The sequence below is a fragment of the Urocampus carinirostris genome, chromosome 9, assembly GCF_059441175.1.
Source record: "Urocampus carinirostris isolate Australia breed hairy pipefish chromosome 9, RoL_Ucar_1.0, whole genome shotgun sequence".
Lineage (NCBI taxonomy): Eukaryota > Metazoa > Chordata > Actinopteri > Syngnathiformes > Syngnathidae > Urocampus > Urocampus carinirostris.
In genome coordinates this window covers 9,288,234-9,315,249 of record NC_142357.1, presented here as the reverse complement: position 1 = coordinate 9,315,249, position 27,016 = coordinate 9,288,234, and the positions used below count along the sequence as shown (strand labels likewise).

The window sequence follows — 27,016 nt, the reverse complement described above, 5'->3', positions numbered from 1 at the left end:
TTAAATGAATTATTTAAATTATTTTAATATGAATCCTTGTTCCAAAATGTTTTTAAATTCTCAAGGTACAACCAGGTGTGCCCTCACGATCCTCCATGGATAGACCTACACATAGAATTTGGTAGATTTATGACACCAGAAAGGCTCACTCAGTAAAAAGTGGTATACCTTGTCCCGATGCGGGTTTTGATCACTCTGTCAGACTAAGTGCCAATTTCCAGGTTAAAATAATGATCTTACAGGCTCAGGGGAAGCCTACAGACGTTCAAATGGATGCCGGCTAAAAGCTTTAGCTAAGTCTTGAATCCAAATCTGTCCCACACGTGGCCACGCCTCAAACTGGCTTGTCATGGCTGACGTTGTACCTGTTTGGATAATGTGTACCACCAAACACATGTCCACATCCCCCACCCCGACCCCCTCCGCTAGCTGTTGGCTGACCATATCGGAAAGCTCAAATGCGATTGGCTGTATCTGGGTTGCACTTTTTGAATCTTTGTTTACATGCACTTAAAAAGGAGGAAGAAGAAGGTTGTTTTCTGGGAATGGTCCTTTACCCAGTAATAATATTTAACTGGGCTGTTAATGACTACCAGTGGTGAGATACTAAAGATCTGCTTGATTTTATGAGAGTGAAGTACGTGTTTGTCTGAAGTAACAGTAATTGTACGTTGTTTGGTGTCAGTTAGAGATGGGCGCATAGTTCCAAATATTGATATTATTGATATTAAGCAAGTACTTGGGTTGGATTGATACTATTGTCCTTGGATCACCCCTCCACACATTTCCTCAAAGTGCCACTTCTACCGTAAATTCGGGACTATAGCGTGCACTGGATTATAAGCCGCACCCAGTACATTATTTAAGGAAAATACATTTTGTATATACATGAGCCACATGTGCCCTTATTAAAACATGAGATATTTACAAAGAAAGACTGTACACAGAAAGTATTGTAATATTTTACAGTACCTTAACTCTTGCACTTACCTCTTTAATGCAGTGGAGGAAAGAGGTCTAAATAGAGTGGAAGTAGAACTCTTGTTGGTGATAGGAATGAGTGGAGAGGTGGTGTGAAAGGATAGTGGGATGTTTGGATCCGTTCTAATGGATGGGCAGGGTACCTGTGTGATGCGGCAGGGGTAAACCAGTGAAAGCTGTCGGGTCCTGCTGTTGAACAGAAGAGTGTGTTCTGTCACCCTGACTTGAGTGACATGGCCGCTTTCTTGTGTCCCGTTTCATCTCGAGGGAAGAAAGCATGACCAACTTGGGTGCCGAGGTGCTTAACTTGTTTGGGTGTTTAGGCATTTGGGTTGGCTATGGTAAATTTTTTTGTGTTGTTTTGCTACTTTTTCCTATTTTCTTTTCTTTGATTTTGTGGATGAGTTTGTCTTGCGGTCAGTCACCCCTTTCAAGGGATATTACCAGGGTAGATAGATAGATAGATAGACCTCAACTCTATGACCGTTCAGACGGACCGTCGGTGGGCCGCCAGACTTTTGATAAACAAATATGTGTTTGTACGATGTCACCAGTCACTGAAATATGTCATGTCACATATCATTGGGAAGCTTAAAATCTTGGGATTCAAGATATGCGCATCAAAGAAACATTACGATGAGTCTGAAACAAGACACCCAAAAACTAAAAGTCGGTGTAACTCACCATTACGTCCCCTGGCCGTCTCCAACTTCTTTGAATGTCCGCAAAAATGGCTTTTGCGACATGAAGGTCAATCCATAGAATCCAACTGTGTAAAATGTTTATTCAAAACAAAAAATAGAAATACAGCTTAAACATTTCTGCTTTGTTGCTTCTTGTAATCCGTTCATTTTGCCACATTATATCCGTTTACAAATAGACGACTGGTAAAATCATTCCCAATATGGTAGTTAGCCCTCCCCTGGAGATAATGCTGTGTAGTGGATGCGATGGGCACCTATTTCATGATGAGAGTCTGTTCATGCTAATTTTATTCGTGCACAAAGCGCAAAGTTACATTAAACTTGCGTCTTCCTTGACACATATATTCCACCTGTCTCACTCTTACCTATACTGCTCTGGCGTCCCTGGCGGCCTTTAGAAAGAATTCATAAATTAGCCGCATCATTGCATAAGCTGCGGGGTTGAGAGCTTTTGACAAAAGTCGCGGCTTATCCGAATTTAAGATATATGTAAATAGCGTTCTTATCTCTTTCAATCAGCACCCTCGGCCATTATCTAAGTTTATGCCTGTTTTAGCACCTCTCCCGACCTGGCAGGCTGCTAAATCCTGCCTGCCAGGCAAAAGAGAAGGGCCAATCTATGCACCGTCCCGCTACCAGACGCTAAATATGACAGAGGAAAGCGGGAAGTGCATCTCTTTAAAATTTTTTTACTAACAGAAGAGTACAATGCCAGGAGTCATTTGTGTGGTAAAGTCATCAGCTACTGTGGCAAATTTACATAAACACATGAAAAAAAATCACCCTACAGGGAGCAACGAGCTGCAACACAAAATGTAAACATGTTACTGTTCCTGAACAAAACCCAATGAATCCGTTGTCAAAATGGCAACAGAGCCAAAAGCGATTGTTTCGTTACATTGCTGGCTATTGGTTTGACTCTCTCGACTTGCTCTGTAACAGTTGTTGTTCTAAAAGTATTTGATTTTTGATACTGTTTAGTGGCAGTAGATGGAAATATAAACAGTCATATACAGCATATTTCATATAACCATTGTGAATATATGCATGCAATTACAAATGGAACACTGACATAAGAATTACTTTTATTCAACATTTACGAACAAAGTATGTAAATAATGAGGCTCAAGATGTTTTTTAGATTGTTACCAGTACAAATACAGTGGGACCTCGCTACTTCGCGGTTCCACGTTCGCGGGTTCAGAGCTTCGCGGGTCTAAAAAATAATAATAATAAAATAAAATAATTTAAAAAAAAAAAAAAGAAAAAAAAACGGTTTTTTTTCTTTAAGCATTTTTGAAGGGGTGTCGCTACTTCGCGGTTCCACGTTTGCGGGTTCAGAGCTTTGCAGGTCTAAAAAATAATAATAATAAAATAGAATAATAAAAAAAAAAAATTAAGCATTTTTGAAGGGGCGGCGCTACTTTGCGGATTTTCACTTTTCGCGGGTGGCTTTGGTCCCCATTAACCGCGATAACCGAGGGATTACTGTACTCAACTCTTAAGTAGTCACAGATACCAACAAATTTAGTGCGTTCAAAACTTTTATGCAATAAACTTGGGTTTAAACCGTAGAAGTAGTTTATCTAAAGCAGGGGTGGCGAACACGTGGCTCTAGAGCCGCATGCGGCTCTTGGCCAATAAAAATGTGGCTCTTTGCCTCATATTTTCTATACACTGTGGCGCTTTGACTTGTTTCATGTTTAGTTTTTTTGTGTGTATTGAGGGTGGACACTTTCCTTGAAATCAACACAAGAACAATACTTGTTGTATTCTAAGGAGAGGAGTGTGTTATGGGAAATAATATGTTTTTAATTGTGTGTGTTTGTATGTGTCTGTCATGGCAGGTTAGTGCATGGTGTGGCTCTTTGACTCTCACAGTTAAAAAATTTGGCTCTTTGTGTCAAACGTGTTCGCCACCCCTGATCTAAAGCATACAAACTGCGTTTACCTATGAGTAATGCCTTTATTTTGACAGATTTCAAGCATTAATATCTTAGTCTCACTAACCTTCCTAACTTTTTAATGGGTTTAAGTCTTGATTTGAATTTTAAACTTGTTTTAATTGATCTTTGACTTTCACAAATAAATATATTTTTTCACTTACAGAATTGTCCCTAGAGTTTTTTTCTTCTCAGAATTGATTTTTAATGATTTGATTTTCATTTTGTTTAATTTCTAAATTCTATTTCATAATCAGGTACATGGTACATGGCTAAAGCATCCTTTTTTATTTTAAGTAGTGAGCATATGTTTGGCTTAAGCATTTAACTAGTAGCTTTAGCACATGTATCATCTAGCATTGCATGAGCGGTTGACCAGCACAACACTAGCGCTGCATTAGCATCTGACTATCAGACGGGTTCACTAGCCTTAGGGTTGTAAGCTGGGATTAGCAATACATTGGCAGCTAGCATTAGCAATTTCTTTCAATTATGGTTCGTGTTTTGGGAGGTTTCATATCAAGAAAATGTGTCATTTTGTGCCTGTTGAAAATTGAAGATTACTGACAAAGTCATGAGAAAACATTTATTTTATCTGATCATATTGCAATATATTTCTTAGATTTTCAGTACCTTGACTGGACTATATGTTTAATAGTCAACGTTCCATCAGTCTGACCTTTTAATTGTAGTCAAACTCTTTATTCGGCGCTCCGTCCATTTGACTCTGACACCACTGATATAGAGCAACAACAACTGAATGTTGAAGATTACAACGTTTATTTTTGTTTGACTTCTGAAGCAACTATTTGCTCATTGAAGTGAAATGAATCTTTGCTTTCTTTTCTTTTTCTACACAGTTGAACCAGACACTCTTCACTTCCATAATATAATCCCCCCAAAAATCCAGCTGCTCTAAAAGAGGAAAGGTAGCCAAAGGGCAGCACAGCAGGAAATTCAAGATAGGAGGAGCCCCATAAGCACCTGCTGAAAAAAAAAGAACCCTTTGACAGACCTAACAGCCTCAGGATGTTGGCTAAAATACTGGAGGAGATGTGGGTGGAACCAGAGATTTTGGAGGCCCTCAACGAAGACCAGAAGAGGATTCTCTTCCTCAAGATGAGAGAGGAGCAAGTGCGCCGTTGGAGGGAAAGGGAGGAGCGCGAAGGGCGCGATAGCGACATGCGACCCAAGAAAGGTAACGTTGTGCTAAAAACACGTGTTTTATGTCAAATTTTGTATGTGTTTACACACATCCCTTAACACAGTTCTTGAGCTTCAAAATAGACTGAAAAAAGGGTGTAACTCTAGATCAATGGTTGGCCACATGCAGCTTGGCTTGACGGGCTAACCCTGCACGACAAATGTTAAACACATAATGATAATATGTATAAAGTTATAAAAAAGGGCCGTACTTTGCCGACTATAGGCGTACCTAAAAACCCCAAATCCTCCAGAAATTTAAAAGTGCCCCTTTAAGCCTGTGCGCTTTGAATACAGTACTACAGAATGTGGTGGATACGATTGAAAATGCATACAGTATTTATAGGTATGTCTTATAAGAGGATTTACTGTACTTCTGCATTAAAGTAATGATCACTAGCCCGAATAACAATACATTTTATGCAATGGGATTCAAACCCAGGGCGTAGAGGTAAAGGCCCCAACACTTTACTACTTACTAGACCATAGGTGGCACATAAGACATACGAAAAGGCATAAAAGATTATGTCAACATCCCACTATTTGCTTAACAGTGCCAGAAACACTGATTTGCATAGTGCATTCAGATAGTTTAAACATTCTCTCCTCTTCTTCACCAGTGTTTCAATAACCTTGCGAAAGATAGAAACAGAAAACAGAAAGCCTTAAATAACATACCATGCAAGCGATCTTACGTACGTAGACAACGTATTAGACGAAAGGGTATTGACGCACAGGTGAAGAAGTGGATAAACTGTTCAACCAATTAGAAAGCACTATGTAAATCACTGTTCCTGGTACCATAATAAGAGAGTGATAATAAGATAAGATCTAATGCCTAATATGTAATATGTACTACTGGTGTTCTAGTGGTAATTTTAGCACGCACACCACCGCAATCTGGGTTCGATTCCCGTTGCGAATTTATCTACCAATTAATCATAGCACTATTACACACCGACAGACATGGTAACTCTTACCTATGCACTTTACAGTCCGGTCTGCCTTATAGTGCGGAAAATACGGTACTACTAAATGTGTTGATTTGGTGCCACTCTTGTGCCGTGTCACCAACATTTAAATTGCTGTCTACATGTAACCTTCACTTGCCATTTTTTACCAGGTCATTATTTATTCTATTAATATGCTCAGGGATTAATTTCTTAAATAATCTAGATTAAATTATTTTTGATACACCCACATTGTTTTTTCCCCATATGCATTGTTGAGGTTAAAGACTGTATTTGTCAAAATGAAAAAAAAATGTGATTTTTTTTTTTTTTTTTAAACCAATTTCACCCACAAATCAAAAAGTTCGGCAATCTCCCCACCAGGTTTAACCTTCCCTAACGTAACCACTGGTGAAGGCAACACCGGCTTAAGTGACCAATCTGATTAAGGTGTTTAGAGTACACCCAAAGAAACCCAACCATGCCTTTTGGCTACACCTCTTGGAATAAGCCCTTATTTAGTTCTACTACCTCACTCAGCTACCAATAGTCATGCACGTGCACACACGCGTGTGACTGACAGCTTCTATGAGCGTGAGTCGAATCGCTTTGCTGGCTTGCAGCTGAGTAAGATTGAAGTTCCCCCTGAGTTTTCAACCCTGTATTAAATTACAGTCTTTGTTTAGCCAATCTGTGCCATGTCACCTGAGATGAGACCGAGTCAGCACCATGTGTGCTAGTGACGCATGGGACACACCTTTCTTGCTGCTGCACCTTACTTTATAATTAAAACTTTAATCAAATGAAGATCCTCTTAGGTAAACATACTTCTTTACTACAGTGAAAACGTAACAGCATAAAAATGAATGAAAAAATATGTAACTTGATGTTTGATATCCTTTACAGTAATCTGTAAATCTTTAGCAGTGACATGCAGTCAGTGGAGGCATGTGAGGCTGTGCTTTAATTGTCGTCATTGAAATGTAAAATTAAATATATATTAAATGGATGTATTTATTCAGTGTTTAGGTTATTTGTAACTTAGATTTACATTTTTTATTTTATTTTAACCAAATCGCTTAGTTTTTCAAATTATGAGTAATAATGATACAATTAGTGAGGCATGCAGTTCCCTTGCCTCAGGACAGAGGGTGATAGTGGGACCAAGGAGTCTTACTTGACTTCCACCTCAACCTCAAACAATAGAATTTGCTGGAGGCGCTGGTATAGCCTAGCCATAAATATTTGAAAAACACTGATGATGGACGCTACAGCTTGTGAAAAAATGCTGGGGGGGGTTAATGGGTTTGAGTGTAACGTTTTATCCCAACCCCAATCTGCAATGCCTCCATATTTGTAGTGCATTAAACCCTACTCCTTGTTAAGTATACTGTTTTTTTTCTATATCCACTTGATGTACTGCTCATTTGTCTGTAGGTTTTTAGTTTATTTGGGGTGGGATTTTGTTTTATTTTTGTAGGAAGATTGCTGAAAACGCACTAAAAACTGAATGAATTTAATATACCCATACATTTTGTTATATTTGTGTAAGCAGTAATGGAGGTCTAAATTAGGAACCCTTTTGCTACTACCACTTGTAGTATTATAGAAAAAATATAACACACCTTCATAAATGATGTTTAAGTACCTTTACCAAGCAGCTATATTACCGAATGCCACATCCAATATGACAGGTGCATTGACAAATTGCTTTGAACGTTGACGACTTTATTGGGTATGTGCCACAGAATGGGGGAGGGAGGGAAGTGGCCTAACATATACCATACATTTCCGACTAAAAGGCGCACCTGATTATAAGCCGCACCCAGTACATTTTTAAAGGAAAAAAAATTTGTACATACATAAGCCGCACCTGACTCGGTCGCCCTGACATCACATGTGATGAAGACCATGGAGCGGCTGCTGCTGCACCACCTGAGGCTACAGGTCCGTCACGCCATCGACCCACTGCAATTTGCTTACCAGGAGAAGGTGGGAGTGGAGGATGCTATAGTATACATGTTACACAGATCCCTCTCTCACCTGGATAGGGCGAAGGGGGCTGTAAGGATTACATTTTTGGACTTCTCCAGTGCCTTCAATACCATACAGCCTCTGCTACTGAGTAGGAAACTGACAGAGATGGGAGTTAGCTCACACCTTGTAGAATGGATTACTGACTACCTGACAGGCAGACCCCAGTATGTGAAACAGGGGGGCTGTACATCGGACACTGTGGTTAGCAGCACAGGATCTCCGCAGGGGACCGTTCTCTCTCCGTTCCTATTCACTCTATATACATCGGACTTTAAGTACAACTCTGAGTCCTGCCATGTGCAAAAGTTTGCCGACGACACTGCGATCGTGGGATGTATCAGAAACGGGCAGGAGGAGGAGTACAGGAAATTGATTCAGGACTTTGTCCGATGGAGCGACGCAAACCACCTGCACCTAAACACCACCAAGACCAGAGAGATGGTGGTGGACTTCAGGAGAACCAGAACTCACCCGGTTCCTGTAACCATCAAGGGAGAATGTGTAGAATTTGTCCAGACCTACAAATACCTGGGTGTGCAGCTGGACAACAAACTTGACTGGACTGCCAAACCAGAAGCTCTATGTAGGAAAGGGCAAAGCCGACTTTACTTCCTCAGAAGGCTGGCCTCCTTCAACATCTGCAAAAAGCTCCTGAAAATATTCTATGAGACAGTAGTGCCAAGCGCCCTCTTCTATGCGGCAGCGTGTTGGGGAGGCAGCGTCAAGAAGAAGGATGCCTCTCGTCTCAATAAACTGGCTAGGAAAGCGAGCTCTGTTGTGGGCAAAGAGCTGGACAGCCTAACAACAGTAGCTGAGAGACGAGCACTGAAAAAGCTGAGGTCAATCATGGACAATCCATCGCATCCACTACACAGCATTATCTCCAGACAGAAGAGCAGTTTCAGCGACAGACTGCTGTCACTGTCTTGTACTATGGACAGACTGAAGAGATCTTTTCTTCCTCATGCCATGAGGCTCTTTAACTCCACCCGGCAGAGTAAAGGCCCACATTAAACCACACCACCTACATTGGATATTACCGAATCTTACTGCAATATGTATTCTGTGTAGCACTATTTAGTTACTCTATATAACACGCTACAGTGGGCATTTGCACGTCACACTGGGTATTTGTATATTGTATTCTTTTGGCTTTTTTATTGTACTGTTCTCAGCTCAGGGATGCTGCTGGAAATGTGAATTTCCCTTAGGGGATGAATAAAGTATCTATCTATCTATCTATCTAAAAGTTGCATGTGCCCACATTGAAACATGAGATATTCTCAAAGAAAGACAGAACACAGAAAGAGTTTTAATAAAATAAGGTACCTTGACGTTCCGAAGGCTTGTCGGTGGGCAGCCAGACTTTTGATAGACAAATACTGTAATAAATACTGTAATAAACTATTAGGAGAATCGTCATGATCAGTCTGAAACAAGACTCCCAGATACCATAACACCAGCACAACTCACGATTACGTCCCCTGGCCATCTTCAAAATATTTGCTCTAAAACACACGATAATGCCGACAGATGAATTGTGTTTTGCTGTAAACATTTCTGCTTTACTAGACATTGCTTTTTGTAATCCGTTCGTTTTGGCACATTATTTCCGTTTACAAATAAACAGACCTCGTAAAATTATTCCTAATATGATTGTTTAGCCTTCCCCTTTCGATTGATACCTTCTCCATGATGAGGGTCTGTTCATGCTAGTTGTATTCATGCACAAAGCGCAAAGTTGCATTAAACTTCCTTGACACACATATTCCACCTGTCTCACTCTTACCTTTACTGTGTGGGCGCCCCTGGAGGCCGTTAGAAAAAATGCATAAATCAGCTGCATCGTTGCATAAACTGCTGGGTTGAATGCTTTGGAAAAAAGTTGGGGCTTAAAAAAATAATAAATAAAAATATTGTACCAAAAAAAAAAAATCACCATTTGACCATTTGATGGGAGTCCCCGTTTAGCCACCTTGCCCTTGGCTTTCTGTGAGGAATTTTAGGCGTTTCATTGGCTAACCAATGTGTCAATCATCATTTGAATCGATCACTATTGGCTAAAGTTTTTTGGAGGTCAAGGGGCGGATCCTTTTTATCATTTACAGGCTGGCATTGGCTTAAACAGCAAAACAAAGGCTGCAATTGGCCGAAAAAGATGTGTCAATCATCAGTTGAATCGATCACCATTGGCTAAAGTTATTCGGAGGTCAAGAGGCGGATCCTTTTTATCATTTACAGGCTGGCATTGGCTTAAACGCCAAAACAAAGCCTGCAATTGGCCGAAAAAGATGAATGCGTATAGCACGTGGCTGACGGCACACAGAAAACATTTTTTTCTATTCTGTATTTGTAATTATTTTATTCTCCTGGATTTACTGCACTCACGGATATAAGAGGACATTGGCTGCACATTATTATGAACACAACGACTTCGGTGAGCTACTCCGGGTTTTATATTGTCCCTGTATCTTGTTTCAGACGGAACTCGATGTTTCTGTGATAAGCGGTGCAGATAATGGATGGAATGGAGTGTCTATTTTTAAATTCAACTCAATTCCAAGTGTTTATTATCAAAGTTGCGAGCGAAAAAGAAAATAGAAACTAAGGAATGTGTGGCATTTCTTGAATCCCAAGACTTTAACCTTCCGAATGATGGAACGATGCATTTGAGTGACATCGTACGGACACCGCATCCGCACGTGTTCTCGACACGTATTTGCGTCTTTGCAAGCTTTGGGAATGTTAAGGGGGTAATAAGTTTGACTGAACTATCTGACTGTTTTGTCGACGTTCCCATTGTAGCGCCTTATAATCCAGTGGGTCTTATGTATGTCAAATATAGGACCAAAAACGATTTTTTCGGGGTGCGCCCTATAACCCGGTGCGCCTTATAGTGCGGAAAATATGGTACTTTAGATGTTGTGGCATCATTGATTGTTATAAAAGTGTATATCCAGTCATGTATTATCTGAGTATGTGAATATTTCTACTGGAAAATGTGGAATTGTATTAAGGTAATAACTGTAGTTGGTCATGGTTAGGCAGTTTAATATATAATATTATCTGTATTTTTGTCACTAAAACAAAAACATATTGTTATTTTTTATGGAAACACCGGTCTAAAAGAATATTACAATAATGAGCTGCCGCATTTAAAAAAATCTAATCTTATCATTAAATTCAAATAAGTAAGTGAGGACTGCTGCATTCATAGTCATGCGGTCTTTCCAGAGGAGCATTTTCGAAAAACGAGAGCACTAAATCTGCCATGAAAGGGCCACAGGGCAGAAATACAGTAATCAGCATTGACAAAGAGACTGCCAGAACTGGAAAGTTGTGAGACAGCGCCATCTTGTGGGTATACGTTTTAATAACAATCAATGATGCCATCAACTATTTTCCCCCCAGCTTCAAGCAAACACGTGAGCTGGCTTCTTGGTCGGGATGGAGATGTGTGCGTCCGTGTGCTGGACGATGCGGATTTCAGGTCTTCCAGACTTCTCCACAATCTTCTTCGTGACAGGTTAGGACATCAATGTTAAGTGACTCAAAAGCTTTAATTGTTATATTTTTTTAATATCCAAACGAACGTAGATGTTAGAAACATTTGGCAGAGAGAGAGAGAGAGAGAGAGAGAGAGAGAGAGAGAGAGAGACAGACTGTATACAGTTTCAATTTGTAAAATTCTAGAAAATCACAATTTACAACAAATGCAAGAGGACCCCAGTTTGCCCATTTTTTCCTTGCTTCCTTTATTTTTCCAGACCTGCTCTAAGGGGGACAGTGTGTGTTATTTGACACTAATAATGAATGAAATGTGTTCACTACTTGGTGGCACTAAATAAAACACACTTGCCCTTTAACCTTTGGAGTTTGCCAATTTCCTTCTAAAAAAATCCAGCCAGAAAGAAACCATTTTGTTTAATCATTTGTGCCCTAACCACCTACTCACCATGCCGTGCAAACGGAGTTTTAAGAAGAAACCTTTGTGTTCTGTTCAGCAAAACAGTCCTCATAACCTCCGCCACCAAAAAAACAGTGACCCCCCTGAAAGTGAGATGGTGCATTCAAAGAACTATCTTCATAAACAATAAAAAATAAACAATAAAAATATATTTGGTCCCTTTGCACAAAACAACCCAGGAAGTTCCATTCAATTGATCTCAGTACCATAAATTCCAGACTGCAAACGTTTTTTGTTGCAACATTTTGAACACTGGGGCTTTAATGAGGGTGCAGCTTCTTCATTTTGGAAGAAATAGGCGAGCTGCTCTTTTCCACATGTAATCTGTTCTGAATACAAAACACAGAGGTGACGCCTGGAAAAATGTATGACCCCCGTTTGGAATGAGTGGTTCTTTTTGCCAACATTATTCATATAATACATAACACGAGCAAAATATTTACAATATACACACAATATTTAATTTTTTTGACTCACAAATCACGTCCTCACTTTATACATACGAATTGAACAGCAGCATAGGTTATCAAAAACCCTACATTGTACCATCAGCGACAATGTCAGGTCTCTTAAGTTTCCTTCAATTCTCAAAGAACGATTAACAAGCAAATGCAATGTAGTCCTTTACCATGGCAACCACTTATGGCAACAAGCCAAAATGTGCATCTGTGTTGCAATGTGGCACTATTCTCGACAGTATGGTTGCCCTTGACGCTGTCATATAAAAATATAGGGCTTACATCTTACGTGACGGAGCCCTCATTCACGTTTTCTTTTGGTGCGTTAGAAACTATGTGCTCGTCTTTGTAAACGCCGTCTTGACTGGTCACGTGATCGGTAAAACGTGACGTAAACAACTTAAAGCAGAACAAAAAATGACGGAGCCTAAAACAGCATCATATGTGCAGGGGCTTGGTGCCGTTGACGTTCTGCACCCTAAGGCATCCTCACCGGTTTTAGAACATAAGAAGTTGATGTGAATTAGTTCATTTTTATGGCTGTCTAAGCCTACAGCCCGGCTCCTCCGTGTCCTTGGGCAAGACACTGAATCCCTAATACCCCCGATAAGCAGGTAGTTGCCTTGCATGGCTGACGCTGCTATCGTTAAGGCCCGGTCACACAGCCTTTCACAGGCGTATCGAGGCTGAATCACGGCCAGAAATTTCTGCCCGTGAAGCAGACGCGGTGGAAAATGTGCAAAATTGGCTAAACCCGCTGTTTACCCGTGGTATGCCCGCGAAACAGACGCCGGCGACTGTTCCGCGTCCTTATCGCGGGTAACCGCGGCTGCATCGCGTTTGACCGTGCTTACACGCGGTACACACGCTAATGCAGGTGATAACACCGCGATACAGGCGCAGAACAAACGTGCTATGACCGTGCTCCACCCGCGATTACCCGTAAAAATTTCACGTCCTACCCGCGTGTAACCTCGTCTTGGCTGCGGCCGTAGCACGTCCTAGCACGTTCGTACCGCGTCTTTACCTCGTGTGTACCACGTGTGCCGCCCGCGGTTACCCGTGGTCTAAAGTTTTAAACAGCGCAAAACTTTTTCGCGCGGCCAACCGCGTGTGAATTTCTTACCGCGTTTAAAGCACGGCTGTATCTCGTCTGTATCACGATCTCAAAGCGTCCAACAGCGTCTGCTTCACGGGCAGAAATTTCTGGCCGTGATTCAGCCTCGATACGCCCGTGAAAGGCTGTGTCACCGGGCCTTTAGTTAGTGTGTAAAAGGGAAAATTGTGAAGCACATTGTAAAGCGCTTTGGGAGGTCTTCGTTGACTTGAAAAGCGCTATATAAATGCAGACCATTTACCATTTAAAGCTTAATATCTGGTGCGGCTCATAGTAAGACAAAATTGAGTTTCGTTCTTAAATTTTAGCATGCAGCTTTTAATCACGCGTGCTCTGTATTTCGGGAATTTATCATTGTTACAAAGCCCATTTTTGACCCAATATGGGTCATTTTAGAACTAAGTATTTTTAGAGTGTATTCCTCCATGACGACCTCACTTTTATAAAACAGTATATATTTAGGTAATGCTAGCTGCCATGTTAACTTAGAGCACGTGATAACACCTCCAACCTGGAACGTGTCCTTGTCACATTACACATCTTTGATAAGCTTGCTATTCACTCATCCTTTTATTGGATTATTTGGTGAATTACTAATGTATTTAACACACAATAAGGGCACACAGAACCATAAGGCGCACCCCCCATATACAATGGTGTAATCATATTCTGTGCAGCCCTTTGAGATGTCTTGTGATTAAAAGCTATACAAATAAACATAACTTGACATATACAGTATTTCATACATAAGGCGCACTGAACTATAAGGCCCATGGAATTAAAAGTACAGTAAGAAATAAGGTATTTATTTGTGAATAACCGTTGCACATTTCACAGACTTACGATACATGTTAGTGCAATGATTGCGCTGACAGAAAATATCGCTGACCAAAATTGCAAAGCATTGGATGCAAGGGAATCAGAACCGGGTCGTACCAATGAGATCGCCAAAACCTAACCACTAGACCAGGGGTGGCGAACACGCGGCTCTAGAGCCGCATTCAGCTCTTGGCCAATAAGAATGTGGCTCTTTGCCTCATCATATTTTCTATATACTGTGGCTCTTTGCCTCGTTTCATGTTTAGTTTTCTTTCCCCTCTTAAAACACACTTGAATCCATCAGCGTTAATAACAAATAATAAATCTCATCTCATCTCATCTCATTAGCCGTACCGCTTATCCTCATTAGGGTCGCGGGGGGGCTGGAGCCCATCCCAGCCATCTCCGGGCAGTGGGCAGGGGACACCCTGAACTGGTTGCCAGCCAATCGCAGGGCACACGGGGACAGACAACTCATTCGCTCATTCACACCTAGGGACAATTTGGACCGGCCAATTCACCTGAAATGCATGTTTTTGGAATGTGGGAGGAAACCGGAGTGCCCGGAGGAAACCCACGCAAGCACGGGGAGAACATACAAACTCCGCACAGAAAGTCTGGAGCTGGATTTGAACCCACGACAGGTTCCCATGACATGAACTGTGCCGCACAAGCGCTAACCACTGCGCCGCCGTGCTGCCCCAAATAATAAATAGTATTTTGAAATTAATTTGGCAGATTTGTTGTTTTCATGCTGCTCTGGACAAATAACTGACTTCCAATCATCTGCATAGGTTACGTCTAATGCCGGTCAGGGCATGGTGTGGCTCTTTGACTCTCACATTTAAAAATTTCGGCTCTTTGTATCAAACTTGTTCGCCACCCCTGCACTTGGCTGATGACATATGAAAAGGCCTTCAATTTTATATCATTATAACACTATTTTTACTCACTATGACAGAAACCGATGTTAGAGAATTGAGAAAACAGAAAGTTGTCTTCAAAGACAGAAATAAACGCAATCAAGCACAACGAGGGAAACATCTCTTTGGTGTATCAGATGATGAATCAGACTTTGCGTTTATTTATATCTTTCAGGATAAAATTTCGGTTTTCTCCCTTTTTTCTAACATTTGTGTCAGTAGAATGGTATGAAAATGAGATAAAATTAAATGGGTTTTTTTGTTTTCTGTATCGTTGGTGGTCTAGTGGTAAAGAGTCAGTGCTCTCACGACCGCGACCCTGGTTCGAATCCTGTTACGTGCAACGCTTTGCGATTATGATGAGAGATGTTATTCAATTGATTGATCATTGCACAAATGCAGTAGGATACTGTTAAACCTTATGTAGTAACACCCATGCATAAATACTATATGCCTGTCCATTCTTATTCACCTTAGTTTGCGATATACAGTATAAGGCGCACCAGGGCACACTTTCAAATTCCAATTTGGGCTTTATAGCTCATAGGTGGACTTTATAGTCAGAAAATAAGGTTATTGGAGGACTGATTCAAAGGCTGGTGTGACTGTCTTCTGACTTCCCTATTGATGATTGTCCTTCAGGCTCCACCGTGATGATATGAATGGCATCCAGACGGCAGGCATGCAGGCAGGCGAAAAGACCCGGCAGCTTGGATTTAAAGAAGGCGCCCGTTTAGCGCTCACAGCTGTGAGTTAATACCTCGGTGTTCGCTGGTTAAGCTAGCATAATGCGACAACCGATCATTACCGATCACCGATTCTAACAATACGCAGGATGAAGCAATCTTGCAATCGTCTGAGGACGAGTTGGATTCTTCCAGTGCGGACGACGAACCCAAGGACCCCAGCGAAAGCAGCGACACAGAATCAGGCAGCGGCTCGGACACCCTCGGCGACCGGGCTCCTTTTTACAGGCCCCATCTTAGTCGCCATGGAAACAAAGCGGCACTCAAAGCCCAGCTGTTAGACGCAGACGGGGTCAGCCCACAGGCCGGAGGTGAGGAAAACAGAGGGGCTTGATGGTGAAAACAAAATACCAAATTATGCTCGTCCCAAAACGATTTGTTTGTTGAAATTTGCAAAGTTTAGCGTATTAACCATGCATATGCATTTCATTCAAGTCAAATTAGTTAAAAATCCCTTTACTCAGTTGTGAAAATAAATTCTAAAATGTAACTCTTAAATCTCTCCCTTAATGTATTTTTATGTTTCCAGTTAGTCGACGTAATGTAAACATAGTAGCAGTGTTGCTACGTGTAAACTTTAGTAAGAACTCAAAATGAGGAGAGAAGATAAATGGTAAATGGTCTGCATTTATATAGCGCTTTTCAAGTCAATGAAGACCTCCCAAAGCACTTTACAATGTGCTTCACACTTACCCATTCACACACACACACTCACACACCAATAGCGGCCAAGCAGCCATGCAAGGCGCCTACCTCAATGGATTTTGAACTTGCAAGGAGGACAGGGAGAGAAGCCTTGAGATGAAGGATTTCCATCGCAGTTCTAAGGCCCTTGGCTGACAATCCCCGTTTTATTAAATCTAAAACAAACAAAAAGCAGATCATCCTAAAAGGGTGTGGAATATCAAAGAACAGCAACAAGAAAGGCTAATAGTGACAATAATGTAATAGTCAAAACAGCGAACAACTGAGCGCAAAAAAGGATTCTATATTAAAAAACGAATAAACTTATCAAGTGTAAAATGTATTTGCGACTTTAAAGGGACAATATTTATTAATTAGCGCCTCGTATTGGTAAAAAAAATTTAACTTTATTCATGAAGAAAAAAAATATTGATTTGGATACGAAACAAAAATACATGAATTATCATATAAACATGCATTTTTCTAAATACTCATGAAGAAATCTGCATTTATTTTACATTATATGAGCCTCACCTAGAGGGAGCTGATGTATTTGTTTGCTATCATGCTGCTACGGGTACTCAAAACCCTCAAAAATGGCTGGGCAAAAAAAAATTAGAAGTTAAGGTGCGTTTTGATCGCTTTGAGTCTCTGTAGTTTGTATTCCTATTTTTGCTTTTGCTTTGGAGCACTCAATTTCAGTTTCATTGCAAAATACAGTGACATCTAGTGGACAAACATTACCCAGCATCCCTTTTAATCTATGTACTAAACCAGATATTCTGCATATACCAATGCTAACCAGACCCCAAGAATTTGCGACTGGCGGCACTCAAAAACTATGAGCGCCATAAAGTGCTGTTAATACCAATGCAGTTAGCTTCACAGCGGCTGCTAGCATTAGCAGCTAAAAAAGCTCAGGAGGTGCTAGGGCTATGAATGGTTTCCACTCAATCATGGCTAATGCTAATGGGTACGGCTAGCATTAGAAACTAGTGACACGATCAACCTTTTAAGAAAGTTAGCAGTGTTGTGAAATATCATTTTCTACACAAAGTCAAGCTCACGGTTTTGAGAAAATATGAGTTCAAACCACAGTTCAGAATTTAGATTTTAAGAACTGAGGTTGTCATTTAAAAAAATAACTGTATTACAGATGCTTGACAGCACTAAAATATAGCACGTTTGCTTCTCGGGCATATTGATGTATGACGATATCTGAAGCAGAGCCATGATTTGTCAATAGGCTTGTGAATACAGAAAGCGAAGGATTTTCAAATCATTGTATCTTGTTTTTGTTCATTTTTCACCATCATTGAAATGTCCTTAGAAATATATTTTATCCACTATTCAATTGCAGTACCTTTATTTTGTTCTATTGACATACCTGTTTATTTCCACATTTATGTAACATTCCAATACGATGCTTTTAAATCAATTGTATGTATACTTTGCTTCACAGATGTCTTTCGAGAAAACAATGCAAGATACGGAAGCCGAGTAGCCCAGCTCAGGAAAGCGTTTGGATCTGATTCGTCTCAAAATTCCTGCAAACATCCTTTTCCTGCCAAACCTGCTCATCTACTGACCAGAGGCATGTTAGCAAACCATTAGCACACCGCTGGCCCTGCTTTGGAACAATATTGTGACCCGAATAAGATGGCAGAACTAAATCATGTTACACGTGCTGTGAGAAGACCTTTATGCTCAAGACATTCATTTGTGGTCCATATGAAGGCGAGAACCTTTGCATCTAGGACATTTAGGACAACATTCAAAGGAAACATACAAATCTGTGTTTCCATATCTTAATGTGATTGCCTTTGTGATGGGTTCTACTAAACTTTGACATATTTAGCTTCAATATTTGATTTTTCAAGGATGTCCTGTTCCAGTTGTACTTTAATGCATTTATTATTCACACAAATCAGGTGGTTAGGATGATCACATATATTAACAGTCTTTTTTATGTTTGCTCCAACATGCACTTTACTCTCCGACATCTATTTTTTCAAGTCCCTAGAAAATTATTACCTTTTTTGTAAAAGTTAAATTGAATCTAGAACAACTGACGAAACTGTGAACAAAGATTTGATGTTTAAATCTGTGGCTATCCACAAGGAATTTTGAGCAAAGTGGTAAAACAGAACTTGTTAAGAGAACTATTCTTTGATTTATTTATTATGGAACTCTTAGGGAATACTTTTACTCACCTTAACTTGCAGGAATCATCTTAAAGGAGGACTATCTTTTGATTTTGATCTATTTTGCAATAAACTAAAGAAACCTTTGATACTTACTTAGCAATACTAAGAGTTGAGCATGCTTGGTTTGGTATTCTTTCTTGTGCTTTGTAGAACTTACTTCCAGCTGCACCGCACCATACACTGACATCTAGTGGTCAAATCGTACAGTTTCCTTCTAACAAAACCTAAGTACATATTTTTATTATGAAATGTATAATAGAGTCAGAATCTTTACCAATCACTGACCAGTTAAAACGTTGAAAACGGCCTGACCACTTAGCAATGCTGATAGTGTGTGTGCTGTGTTTGGTATTCTTCCTTTTGCATTGTAGCGTTCCTTTTCAGTCGCATTACACAATATAGAGGCCTCTGGTGGTGGACAGCTGGATGTCAGACTCTTGACAAAGTTGTGTCTTCACAATGTCATTAGTCACTGAAATACGTCATATCATTGGATCGCTTAAACTCTTGGGATTCAAGATACCCGAAAACTATAAAGACGGGGTAGCTTACCCAAAAGTTCTGGGAAATTCTACTCATGGCACGATTCTCCGCAAATACTGTTAGGTTACATTCACGAGAGTCCAGTGAATCCAACCGTGTAAAATATTGACTTCAAAACACATGATAATGCTAACAGATAGAAAATCTGACTGAAAAGCATTCCTGCATCGTTTCTCTCTTGGCCAATTGTAAGGTTTTTTAGGGTCCTTAAGCTTGGGACAACCTATGAGGGCCTGTATTGGAGAAAAAAAAAATGTCATGACCAATTGGGCTTGGAAAATCTTTAGCCAATAGTGACCGATTCGAATGTATATTGACACATTGTATAGCCAATTAAATTCCCAATGTAATGTTATGCAGTATTTACGGGCTGGATAGGAATCAGAGCTGAAGATGAATGTGCACAATTGCAACCCAGGATCCACTTTTACGTGAGATTATTACACGCAAATGGGCACAAAATGACTTATGGAAAGAAAAGTCAAACATTTACAACACTTCCACAATGTCTAAAAAATGGGCAAAGTAAAATCAACAGTTTCAGTGTTTTTATTGCTGTAAACTTGTCGTTTCCAAATGACTACTTTTGGAAATGGCTAGAACAACCCATGGGAAAATGTGTAAAATCCAATGTTTAGTTTTTTAGATTGTATTCAAGTTTGGCACGGTACTAGGTAAGGCATTGAGTTATTGTCTCACCTGTTTTCCAGCTAAGATGCCCATACTACACTCATCTGCAGGCATTTCATTACAAATAAAATTCAGGCGAGAATAAAAACCTTTTATTTTATGTCTGTTCTAACTCAGATTACTCAATGTTACTAGCATCTGTGATTATTGGCACAAAACCTCAGAGTGTTACCTTTCAAAAGAGACCAAAAACCATCCATATTCTCCATACAGTTCAAGAACAGCTTTCAATTTACTTTGGGTACGTCTTAGATTGGGATTTTAGGCAAAATTACAGAAACTGTAATCGGTTAAATGCACGTAGTTAAAAAAAATTGCATTTTTGTATTTAGTTTCTACATAAAATGAGTCTCACTAAGTTTGTGCTGACATGGGTGTCTACAAGGTCAAAAATACAGTGCAGTATGCGCTGCCATTCGCCTCTCCCAATGGTTTGGATTTATATATATAGCGCTTTTCAAGTCATTGAATATCTCCCAAAGCGCTTTACGATGTGCCTTACACATTACACCTACCCATTCACACACACTCACACACCGACAGCAGGGACATGAGGAGCACAGTGTCTTGATCAAAGACACTTTGACATACAACTCAGATGAGCTGGGAATCGAACCTGCGACCTCTCAGTGCCAAGACGAGCACAGAAATCTACCTGGCATCCGATGTGTATCCCGGCATGCTCTTTGTGTCCCCTTGTTTGCATGATATGTGCGTCCTCTTCCTGATCTGTAAACAGTCTACTGTGTGGTACCGCTAAAAGGAGCTATCATTCACAATGGCCCTTACGAAAGACATACAGGAAAGTGGAGAAGTAGAAAAGAAGAGGAAGATACTTTTTCTGCCCATCAAAACAAAGCAAGAGATAATAGAAAGGTATGAGAACACACACTGCCGTGCTGAATGTGTCCAGAGACGACAAGGAAGAAGAGGAAGCCATCATTATATTAGCCCAAATAAAAGACATTTTGGCAAAATTCTATGAAGTGTCTGAATTTTTGGAAAGGATACACCCGGAAAAAATGTTGACAGGTTGGGCTATCGCTCATTATGATGATGTCTGCCTTGCGCATTTCGGAGGAATTGTCAAAAGCCAGTAAAAGCAGATGTCACTGGATCAGTATTTCAAGAAATGCCAGGCAAAAAAATAGTGCTGAGGACCAGTAAACGAAGAGGCCAGTTAAAAGGTAAATACATATTTTGATTGTTTCCTTTAGTCTTTGTTTTTGTTGTTTTCATTATGTGCCTCTTGTTTTATGTTTATCGTACGGTAAACTCATTTTAACATGTATCTGATTTATGTTGTTATGCTCTTTTTTGTTTTTTTTACAAATACATTGTATATCATACTTTTGCAGATTTGGAAACGAATTTGTGCGTTTACAAGGCAACTTATATTTTACAAATGTTTAAGCTACTCCCTGAACGAATTAAATTCGTAAGTAATGGTACCACTGTACAGCGACATCTAGTGGTCAAACAACACACGGTGTCCCTTTAATTATTGACTTTTGGTGTGCCAATAAAAGTTGAAATTTTAATCATGAAATCCAGGAAGTATTGTAACCCACGGGTTTGATAAAAGAATTATTGTTTTGATGTTCCTGAACTTTTGCGACTCTAAACTCCTTCCTGGTGAATGTGGGGGTGGGGCGTCGGCGTGGGAAGGAGGGGGCGATAGGGTTAGACAAGGAGTTTGTTGATAGCGTCCAGCTCGCACAATGATTATCTATTGAGCTAGAAAGGCAGCCCACCGGAGATCAAACGCAGATCACATAAAGCTGATTAGCATGTGGTTGAGACGCAGAGAGCGAGAGCGAGTCGCTCGCCCGCTCGAGGAGACGGCGGAGCAAACTCGGCTTCGGTCACGGGGAAGCAACACGTCACAGGCGGCTTATTAAAGCTCTTCATAGCATTCCCTCGCCACCTCCACGCCCTCCGCCTCAGGATTTGGCGTCCTCGTCGGTGTGTGCGTGCGCGTGTGCGCGCGAGCCTGCGGCGTCCGCCCCATATCTGGGATCATGTGACCAGACGCACGCACGCACGCAGTGTGAAAAGGGCCACTATATTTAGCAGGCCAGTGTTGGGTTTCCCGGCCAGGCATTGTGGAGAGAGCGCTCAACTTTGCTGCACTAGAAAGTGCAAATCACGTCCAGTGTGAGAGAGGCCGAGCGCGCTCAGGTGCTTTTATTAAAAGCCTCTCTGATCTAGGAGAATTTTTTTCCATGTGTTGAGACGAAGCACCTGCTGAGATACCACATGGCGGACACCCAACTCTTTTTTTTTTTAAATGTATGACATTGCAAAGGAGGTGTTCTTAAACATTGTACTTTCGAGCAAGGTGTTCATCAAATGGTGGGTTGGGACCACAGAGTGGACTGTGCACCCATTTTCAGTGGGTGGCCGGCCTTTGCCTTTGAAAACTAATGGTATCAAGAAAAAAACCAAGATCAATTACACTCTTTAACAGTAGCAATAATGCCCTTCTTGACCTCTTCTTACTGTCAACCGGCGCATTTAAGAAGGACCACATCTCATTTTAATGTTATTTTGTGTGTTTTATTTCCCCTTCCTACCCATGATAACCGGTTTTGAGAAAATTTGTAGTAAGGGGAAGGAAAAATGGAAAACAGTGACAACAATGATTGTGTCGAAGAAGGAAATGATTAAGAATACGAAAATGATGTACGAGTCTCTGACGTTGCAGCGCACTTGGAAGCTATGGTAAATGGTCTAAAAATGAAATATTTCTATCCTTGTAAAAATATATTAATCTTTATGAACTCTATATTTAAATGATTATCGATGTTTTGGAAAACGCTTTATTCAAATTTGGAACTTCTTTTAGTATGTGGCTATTTTACAGCAAAGCAGCTTAAGGGGCGGTCGTTTATTTGCAATGCAAGCTCATATGCACGTATATACAGTTTTGGTTTTGGCTTTTCTGGTCATTTTGTTTTTTGAAAAAACATGAATATGTTCTACTATGTATACTTTCCTTTTTTGGGTCACCGCTTGTAATTCGGGCGGAACATTGTGTCCTGAAGTCAGACTAGTTGGGAATCAGTTGTCTACCAAGGGGTAGGCAGAATAAAGCCTGCAGGCTTTGTAATCCCACCCCCAGCACACCAAAATGGTAGAAATATAATAATATATTAATTTAGAGATTCACTTAACCACATGGGTCGTCAGAGCACCTCTCCCTGTGGTGTGTATTGTCCAAATACAACCTGATGGTTCCCACTCCTCTCTTGTCTGTTTTTTGGGGGTTGCTGTTTGCTCCCCCAGGGTTTGCCACGCCACCTTCCCTCAGAGGGCTCATACCAGGTGTGGAACCGGACACACCTGCGCGCAATCTCCCCACACATGTTTCTTATCATCCTAAGACTTGATATTGACTGCTCGGACATCACACTGCATCAGGTCATTGCCATTGCCATCCTGGTTGCCATATCCATGCCATTTCTGCTGTTTTCCCCTATCATATCAAGTTTGGCTCTGTTTGAGCATTTCCTTTGTCTGATACTTTTTGCGTTTTTTTAAATATGTTTCCTTTACCTAGCGTACCTACATATGTTCTCACATCCCTGCATTTGGGTCCATCTGAAAAACTTAACACTCCCACATGAGAAGTACTGGTTTCCATGGTTACCAGTAGCAGAAGAAGCCTCCTAAAATGACTCAGATACTGCACCTTCATCATTGGGTTACCGTTTATGTCAGCGAAAGCATCCTACTGCTTTTCAAAAATATGCTTGGGCACAAAAATTTTAAATTTTTCGTAGACCTTTTTTGTTCTCATTCACATTGGACAAAAGGCATTGCATCATTTGTGGCTTTTATGGTTTGTTGAAAATAAAAAACCTCAAAAGCAATTACATGATGTAATTTGCTTTTGTAACATATTAAGTATTATTTGTCTGGTAAATGACTTTGCATTGCATATATGTTTGTAGCTATATTCAAAATGTATTTTTACTTTTATGCATGTATTTATCATTTCATTATTGATTATTTTTAACCTTGAGTAGCCCACAACTCAAAAAGATTGCCCACCCCCAACTTTACACATAATATCTAACTTATAAGTTGTTTAAAACCATATGGAAAAACAAGTAATTCAATATTAATGGGAATGTGTGTATTATTGACCCCTGGATGATCTTGTGTTGTGTCATGGAGCCAAAAAAGATCAAAGAAGAATACAAACTACAGAAATTCAAAGTGACCTCAATTCTTTGCTAGGTTTTTGGTCTTGGGTGGCCGTACTAACAAGATGGCCGACAATGATACATGTACACCTCTCTTCTATATGCAGCATTTTGATTAATATCCTCTTTCAGAAAACATGTTAAATTGGAAGTCAGCTCAAATGATTTCCTAAAAGTAATATGTTATACGGACCACCATTGAGCAAACATGGTATTTTGATCAATGTTGTATTTGTTGAATGTGAGTTAAGAAACAAAATACACTTATTTTAATCCATCTTTGTGGGTGCCATTTTGATAGTTGGCTTCAAGGGATGTCAATGGTGTCAACCAAGGCTAAGCTAATATCAATTACGGTTCACTTGCCTTCTGAAGCAGAGCCATTATTGGTTCTTGGTTGAAGCCTGGGCAACTGGGATGTCCTCTTTACTCAAAAGCAAGTCTTTGCCCTCTACACTAGGCAGATATTGCTTCTTAGGTCAAACTCTAGAAACACAAAATGCTCTTTGGACCTAGTTTATACAACATATTTGACTTCCGCTTCTATTTATCTTAAGAGGGAAGCCATTTTGCCCCTTTTTGTCATTCGAAGATGATATCACAATTTCTCAAGGCACAGGTAACAATCATGATTCGTTTTTTTTAAGCTAAGCCGTGATTAGTCGTTTGCAGGGTTGGGTAGGGTTACTTTAATTTGATTACTTTCAATTACTTTTGGATTACTCCACTACCAAATATACTAATAAAGACAAAAGAAACTAAATATGAATAATATTATGACTGACAACACATGGTAAGCTTTCTCTCCTGGCTTTGATCTCTTTGATTTCCGGCAAAACTAACATAAAATGCGACAGAAACAAAATGAAAATAAATCCAAAACAGCTTGCCAACATCATTTTTGCCTTTCCATGTATTCCGTTACTCCCCAAGCCTGGATAAAATTTAGTAATTTTATTCATATTTAGTTTATTTTGTCTTTTATTAGCCTATTTGGTATTGGAGTAATCCAAAAGTAATTAAAAGTAATCAAGTTAAAGTAACCCTACCCAACCCTGGTTGTTTAGCTGAGCTCATCACCTGTGGCCTGATCTTCACTCGACATCGAGAGGCAAAATGGCGGATAAGTACAGGTGGGTATTGCGCCCTAATTTATATTTCACAAACGCAATATTTTTCCTCAAGCTATAAAACTATTAAACATATCACTGTAAATCATGAAGATTTAGGAAGGCTACTCAATTCAGAGCTGCTTAAGAAGTATGTTTAATCATATACTTATTCAACTTTCATTATTTGAATTAACCCACTAAATCTTGATCCAAATAAAAAAACAAGTATCCCATCCGGACCAATAATTAAACATCTGTCAAAAGTGAATGCAGTTTACTTTATAAAAATTACATTACAGTATACATTATTTTCATAACGGGTAACAATAGTCAAAATTGGACATTTAACATTTGTGAAGGGCAACTGAAAACCGGTGCTAAAAAGCACTAGTAGAAATGCAAACTACGAAAAACTCTAAGTGAATGAAATTCACCATGTTTCTTTCCATTTTCTTTAAGGCTTTTGCAAGGTTTTGGGTTTTCAGTTACCCGTAGTAGCAAGATTGTTAACAATGACGTCAGCTTCCGCTCAATGAGTGCTATGTAAGAAAATGCAAATTTCTCAACCGCGTTTGGATTATACGTTCATGTATTTTTTTTCATTATTTACAAAATTGTTTTTGAAGATTTTTGCACAGCGGGAGCTGTTAAATATTACACACTGTTCCTTTATAATCATGCCTTTTTGGTATGCAGATGATTAACAACAAATGTGAAGTTAAGGATAGGTTATGATTTAAAAATAATAACAACAAAATATTGAATACAACAGGACGGTGAAAGGAAGAAAATCAATGGAATGGTAAAGGTACAAGCTCCGAAAGATAAATAAAAATACAAAGCATAAAATAAAATGAAACTTCCAATAAATTGTTAATAGTTGCCAAATGCAGTGAACGAGTTAGTGAAGATAGAGTTACAGTATTACAGTCATACTTCAGCCATTCCATGGTATTTTTTAAATATTGCATGTTAAAAAGTTTATTCTGTTTTTAATATTGGACACGTGGAACAGAGATTGCAGAGGATTTGCATCCTTTGTTATTTTGACTATTTCTGCACACTCTTGTTTGTTATATGACTACAGTAATTTGTTTAAATCATTGTCACTATTGGTCAATTATGTTGCGGTTCTTCGATTACCACATCTTTTAGGGTGGATCAGCTTTTCTAACATAAGAGATCTGACAAAGAAACACAAAAGTGGTCATAATTATAATCAACATTGTATTAATATTAAAAAATAATTACAAATAAAATAATTTAAAATAATTACCATTATTTGAATCACAACATAAACATTATACAATAAAATCAGTGTCAAGTCTACTCACCGCACCCATTTGGTTACAAACATTACTATTGAAAATTATTGCCTCAGGGTAAACTATGAATGTCACAGGATTGAAAACTCATGACAAGCTAACTGCTCGCAGTGTGGAACAAGGAAGCAAAAATGCCCTTCCTGTTTCGGAAATTAAGCCAAAGAAAAGTTTTGTGGGGAATAAAAGCAGCTTAGTCCTAATCAAACCAAACAAAAACAACAAAAACAACCGGTCCTATTTTAACCACATTATCATGAAAATGTGAATTTGCCGCTCTACTTTTAATTTTGTTAACTACCAAGTAAACCAATTCCATTTGTGTGTCCGTATATTGCACCACAAACCACTTAATAAATATGTAATGAATATGCTATTCTATCCGCCATTCGAAGGGTG

General features: G+C 39.7%; 1 protein-coding gene across 2 annotated transcripts in view; it reads left to right on the top strand.

Annotated features, from left to right (window-relative positions):
- The window catches only part of LOC148359267 (uncharacterized), a 44,491-nt gene extending 26,119 nt beyond the window's left edge, over positions 1 to 18,372 (top strand). For both annotated transcript variants that reach the window (XM_088344008.1, XM_088344007.1), the window contains exons 2-6: positions 4,489 to 4,826; positions 11,230 to 11,344; positions 15,745 to 15,850; positions 15,937 to 16,159; positions 17,995 to 18,372. In XM_088344008.1, the coding sequence (XP_088200134.1) occupies positions 4,658 to 4,826; positions 11,230 to 11,344; positions 15,745 to 15,850; positions 15,937 to 16,159; positions 17,995 to 18,146 (765 nt within the window). In that variant the 5' untranslated portion in view covers positions 4,489 to 4,657 and the 3' untranslated portion in view covers positions 18,147 to 18,372. The remainder of the gene's footprint in view (positions 1 to 4,488; positions 4,827 to 11,229; positions 11,345 to 15,744; positions 15,851 to 15,936; positions 16,160 to 17,994) is intronic.
- Positions 18,373 to 27,016: the final 8,644 nt, after the last annotated feature.